The following is a 6,450-nucleotide window of genomic DNA, read 5'->3' as shown; positions in this document are numbered from 1 at the left end:
CCCTAACCCTAACCCTAACCCTAACCCTAACCCTAACCCTAACCCTAACCCTAACCCTAACCCTAACCCTAACCCTAACCCTAACCCTAACCCTAACCCTAACCCTAACCCTAACCCTAACCTTAACCTTATCGAACTAGTACGTACGACCTTCCGACTCAGTATATAGGTATTAATCGAATAGGTTGACTTGGGTATCCTCAAAGCTGGGGACCAGCCCTGCATTTCGCAGCGGGCAATTCATATAGACCCTGGGCCCATAGCATCAAAGAATGGGCATTTTCAAATCATCATCCCTACACGAATGAAGGCCACCTTAGTAAACTTAAGCGGACTAGAAGAAAATGAGCTACTTGTTTGGACTCAGAGAGTGGGGGTTATTCTCGCGGGGGACGCCAGGCTTCAGTGGAAGAGCAACAGCATTGATTTTATCTCAATAGTGGTTCCATGCGACTAATCAGTCTTCCCTCATCCTTCAAATATGATTATTCTATCTATACTAGGAGTTCCTTCGAACAAAGGCTCAACCCTGGGGAAACCTGCCCAATATTAGAACTCAATGGTATGGACATAACCCTTTGCTTATTACCTTGCTGCATGGATCCCTCTCCTTCGCCGCTTCCTCGTGCGCTATAACCCTGAGGAGCTTGCTTCTCTTCTATCTGTCTCGAATTTTTGCTGTCTTATGTATGTACCGGCAGGCTCTCTAGCTGTTGGTTTAATATGATTAATGAGGTGTAAACAATAAGGCAGTTATGGTTATTGAGGGACCGATCCTGCCTCTCCTCTTGGATGCTTGAAGGCTACTTATACTCTCCTGCTATTCGCGAGGCTTGCATTATTCCTCTTCCTGTGTTTTTTTCTGCAGCATAGAAACTAGCCTACGTAGAAGCAGATACCCTCTTCCTCTTCCTCTCCTACTCCGCTACTTGAATAGGCAATGCTATATATATATAGCGATGCATAGTCTGCTAGGTCTACCTTTAGCCGGCCGCTAGGTTCTTATACTTAGGTAAAACATAGTTAATAGGGCATATAATGCTTCTACGCTTAGATATCCGTCGCTAAAGGGATTATAAGCTGATATCGACCGTCTAAAATAATACTATCGAGTATACTATCCCGTTATTACGGAGGTAAGATAGGTAAGTTTTATATAGAGGGCTTATATTTAGGGGTATTATAGGGGATAATTATAGGTTAGTTATAATTATAGTAGGTATACTAGTACTTTATATATATCCCTTCTATAGCTATAATAGCCGTATAACGATTAGGTATCGTAGCTAGTAGCTCCTTAAATTACTACTCCTCGAGGGTATCCTAAGCCTCCTTTACCTACCTACGGAGTTAATCGTAGGAAGGTTTATTAACGAGTTTATATTTATCTTCGATATAATCCTTTATCTAATATTATACGTGCTTAATCGGGTTTAGATTAAGCGAATAAAGCGGCTACTTAAGGACCCGAATAGCTTAGTCTTCTAAGTTAGTAAATATATTAGCTACTAAGTGCCTAGAAGCTTAGGGTTATATTAAAGTAAGGCTATTATTATTAATAGCCTAGTAGAGTCGGATCTAGCTATTAATAACTAGTATAATATACTATTAATAGCTTTAGGCATTAATCTTACCCTAATCCTTCTCTTATAAGACCCTAGGGTCTTTCTTTATACTATAAAAACTGTCCTAAAATATTTATTCCTCTTTCCTCTAATACCGAGAGATAATATAGCTATCTTCTTACTCCTCCTGTCAGGACTGGATATACGGAGGAGAGTGAAGAGGTATAACGAGGCAGGATAACTGTAATATCACAGCGATATCACAGTTATAGGGCATAGAGTGACTGTATTGATCTCTGACGATGGTAAGGCATTGTCGCATAGGGTCATTCTTATAAGTTCCTCTCACGTGACCTCTCCCAATCATCTGCCACACGTGACCTTGTCCCCTCGCAGGCAGATCGGCGCGATGTTGCCGTTCCACCTCTGACACCTCCTTAGGTAGCTAAGTTACCTAGCCTTTCCGATATATTCTATTAGTTTTCGAAGTCTTATTAGTTTAAAAGATCTTCTTCTAATCTTAACCTTATAATAATAAGCGTTTTAATACTTAAGCTATATATTATATTAACTAGGAATTTAGTAAGATAAAAGATACTAATTAAAGGGAGATAATCGGGTTTATTAGGTATATCTATAAAGGGAGAAAAATAAGATAACCTTTATTTTATATTATACCTAGTAGGGTTAAGGTTAGGGTTATAATATCTAAAATATATTAGATAGTTAAAGTCTACTTTATAGTTTTAAGATATTAGGATTAGATATAACGAGGGGAACTAATCTTATAAGTATTTATTATATAACCTCCTTTAAGCTTATCTTACGCGATCTCCTACTATTAGCTAGATCGCTGCGATCTTATACCTTTTAGCCCTAATATAGGATTAAACACCTTAATATAGCCTATCTTAACCAAGGATCCTGCAATAATTCTTTAGCAGTAGGACGCTTAGCAGGGTCCCACGTAAGGGCTCTTCGTATAAACTGTAGGAATTTAGTCTTATCTTTAAGCTTAGTTTCGAGCTCTCCTAAAGTCTTTTCCTTTAGAATAGGTACGAAATCTGTCCAGTTATCTGCCAGAGAATCAGAAATGCGCTAAGGTAGAAAACAATAACTATATCAGTAAAAACATACCATTCTCATCCCAGTACACAAGTGCTCTTTTGCGATGCCGGCCAAGGAGCTCAGGGGGTGGCGGCCCCAACGCAGCAATGAGCTCGGAAAGATGAGCGCCGTCTGAAAGGGATCCATCTTCTTTCTGTGCGCTGAACAAAGTCCTCCCTTCAAGGAGATTCCATGCCTAAGCAGTGACAATGATTAGTATTCAATCCATAGTGATAATGATTATTCAACTCACAGTAAGTCCAACGCTCCAGATATCAACGGGGAAGCTCCATTGAATCCATAAGAGCGTCTCTGGGGCCCTGTACATGATGGGCATGATGTCGCCGGCATGGGGGCCAGGGCCCAGTCTGGCTTCTCCAAAGTCGGAAAGCAAAAGCGGCCCGGCCTTCGGTTTCATGAGGCGGGAGAAGTAGATGGTTCGGTCAGGGAGTTCCTTGCGAGGGACGGGATTTGAAAACTCGGTCTCCTCCATTGCTTTAAAGTAGGAGTTATCGTTGTCGTTTAGGCCAAGAAGGAGATTGCCGGGGTGTATATCTGGTTAGAGAGTTAGCATCGACAACCTGGTACTTGTTATGCTGACAGTGCGTATACGGGCTCCCACCAGTATGTACTACCCCAACCTCTGTATGCAAAAAGTCAACAGCTTCGAGAAGTTCCTTGATGGCACCCTTCACAAAGTCCTCCTCAAAGCCACCACCATCCATGAAGACGGTGTCCATGTCACGAAGGCTCATTTGTGAGACTTGGAGAGCTAGCACAATGTGCTCTCCATGAGGGCCAGCTACTTCAAAAGTATCCAGCAGTTTCCTGACATTACCGGCGCCTGGATGCTTGCTAGGAAGCGCTTTATCCAGGTGTTCGTAAAAGGGAAGCTCCCGATGATTGACAGAGTTATGGATATATACTTTTAGTGCAACATACTGGTGATCTCTGGAGCCACAGGTCAGCGAATCCTCGTGGTGAATCTCATCAAATACTAACCGAAGATCACGAGCCAGCCATATGGTTGAGGATGAACCGTAGCCCAGTTTGGACATGGTCTGGTACCTGTCGTTGAACACCTCCCCCAAGCGGACTGGATAGAAATGATTAGGGTTGTATTCGGGAAGTCCCTCTTCCTCCATACCAGATTTGTCTTCATGGACAAGGTCAAATCCGTGGGAGGGGAAAGTTCGCGGTTCCGATCGTGGATGTGGACGCGTCGTGGACACCCCGAGCTTGGCAGTGAGACCACCGAGCGTCCATTTTGAAGCCATCGGCATATGGTGATGGGAAAACGCGACTGGAAGTGAGGGAATAGAGATAGATGATATCGGACGAGGGAATCGCCGCAGCGTGGTTCGACATAACGCCATGGCCATTTATGTGTTTGAAGTTGTGAACTGTGAAGAGGATGCAATCGGAGAGAGTGGATTCATATTTGGGCTAAAAGTCTGACCAGGGGTCATGGTCCGCTCCTTCTCAGCAAATGACGTGGGCTGGAGGGCCGCCCCACCATCCCATTCTCGGGATTGCGGCGATTGCCTACCTGAGTGGGGGATGGCATGTTTGCCGCCTGGCCAGTGGCGCACTGGCGCGATCCACCCTGAGCCTCCCGACCGACCTCAGGCCCGATCATCTAGATGCAAACAAGCCCTCACAAGTCAATCCTAGATGTTCCGAATGGAGGTACGTTGTTAACCTCTGTTAGTGAGTTAAAGTGAAAACTGACCGTATATACTAGTAATTACTTCTTTAATTGAGTACTTGCTGATCCTTTCAGGTTTTCGAGTGTGCTCCCTTTGATGGAATCGCGCCCTTCAACTGCGAGGATTGCCTTTACCTGCAAGGCTCCCTTTGATTGCACGGGATGCCTTTCTCTGCAAGGCTCCCTTTTTTTGAGGTGGCTTTTTTTTTTAACTGTGACTGGTGCCTTTGATTGCAAGGGCTGTCTTTGTCGCTATGTGGATGCGCGTAGAGAGATAAGTTCGATTCCCGTCAGCTGGGAGAAGGGAGCCTTGGTGTTATTTTGTCATCACCACAGAGAGATGGTTACTAAAAAACCTATGCGTCAAATCCCTTCATAGGAACATGAGGGCGGTCGAAGGGGCCTTCAATGTTTGTAAGGTTTTCAAGCAACATCGTTACTATAGGTATTGTTTGATACGTAGACTGATCAGCGATTGGCCAGGTATTGCAGTGCTTGAACAAGCGTTCCTAACTCTGAAATAAGCAGGTCTAATCTATACTTGCTAAGTTATTTTGACTCCCTAAACTCCTGCTAATGGTCATATGAGTATATCTGGACTGTAAGCATCTAGGGGAGAGTGTTTGTTCCACTTGCTATGACGCATTGTTCCATCGTGACATGGCCGTATGTCAGTCTCAAAATCTGAGGCTTCACAAACTACAAGGTATAAATTTGACTAGGGCCCGATTTGATATCCAGTTGATTCACAGTATACTAAAGCTTTTCTATTGAATTGCCCGCTAAATAACCCTAGTAACTTATACTTACTCACTTTTGCTGTATCCACGCTTAGGTCGTAACATAATGTCGCACCGAGGCTTCTCTACCACTACTAAGAGGCTGATCCAGCTTGTTGGAAAAGTCAGCCTCAGCGATGTGACGAGGATAAATGGGGCTGACGGGCCGAAATGGGTCACTAATGTTGAAACTGTGGCTGCAGCCCTCGAGAGTGATGTGAGTATCACGCTCTGGCCCCCCCTATCTATGTCAATTTGCTAATATGATGAATTAAGCGTAACGATGTTATAACTTATGAAATCCAGTAAGCTTAACCAAGCAATGTTAACCCCCTTATATTCCCATGGTATACCCTAGTACCTAGTATAAAATAATTTGCTAATATTTCTAAAAGAGGGGCAATGGCGCATAAGTCTAAGAAGGACCCAAACGAAACTCAACGAGTTATTACGCTAGCATTCTTTAATAAAGCAGGTACTAGGGTTGGTAGTGCTCACGCGCGTGAGGACGGATCATACACGTTTCGGGCGAGCAGAGCTGGCCAGTAAGGCGGCTTATAGTATATGCCTGCTAGTTACTAGTACTTAGAGGTTCTTTTCTTATATAAGTACTTACCTTATACTACTATAGAGGATTAGCCCTAAGGCGTTTATAGTTAGGCGTCGATCATTATTATTAGTATATTTACGGGAGAGGAAGGTATTTTTCTTAGCGAGTTCTAGTTATCTAGTCTATAATCACGTGAGAGGAGCGTGCCGCTCCCCTTACGTGATATTATATTAGGGATACCCTTATTCGTTCCTTATTTATTGCTTTTACGTAGTTAGAAGGCTATAACCTAAGGGCTACGATAAAGGATACTAACCTATAAAATCTCGAGACTATTTTTCGCTATATATATAAGATAAGCATTAATAATATAGATAATTAATACTATATTATCATTTTTCTATCTTTTATTAAAGTACTTATTATCTATTCTTATATATTAACCTTATTACTCTATAAGCCTCGACTTCCGGGTTAATCTAGCTTCTAGCTATAATTATAGCCTATAATACCTTATTATATATACCGATTATCTATATAAGCGATATTATATCTAACTTAACCCGCTAAAACTCTAAGACTTTTATATTATTATTATAGATATTATAGTATTAATAGCTTTAATTTTACCTCTTCTCTTAGAGTGCTTATTTAAGCCTTACTTATAACGCTCCTAATAAGGGCTATATTATTATAGGTCCCTTATTTATATTCTTATATATAATAGTTATCCCTTAACTT

The 6,450-nt window shown here is 42.1% G+C and overlaps 1 protein-coding gene across 1 annotated transcript; it reads right to left on the bottom strand.

Moving 5' to 3' along the window:
• Positions 1-2,925: 2,925 nt before the first annotated feature.
• On the bottom strand, positions 2,926-3,412 carry ACO1O0_006777 (uncharacterized protein; the record flags this gene model as incomplete). The annotated part of the gene is made up of 2 exons (XM_083196157.1): positions 2,926-3,227; positions 3,295-3,412. Coding segments are annotated over 2 exons (420 nt in total), but the record flags the coding sequence as incomplete, so codon positions are not given.
• Positions 3,413-6,450: the final 3,038 nt, after the last annotated feature.

The sequence above is a fragment of the Amphichorda felina genome (genome assembly GCF_050947745.1).
Source record: "Amphichorda felina strain 45539 chromosome Unknown scaffold_6, whole genome shotgun sequence".
NCBI classification, from domain to species: Eukaryota; Fungi; Ascomycota; class Sordariomycetes; order Hypocreales; family Bionectriaceae; genus Amphichorda; species Amphichorda felina.
The sequence above is the reverse complement of the archived record's forward strand: the minus strand, read 5'-3'. Positions and strand labels throughout refer to the sequence as shown.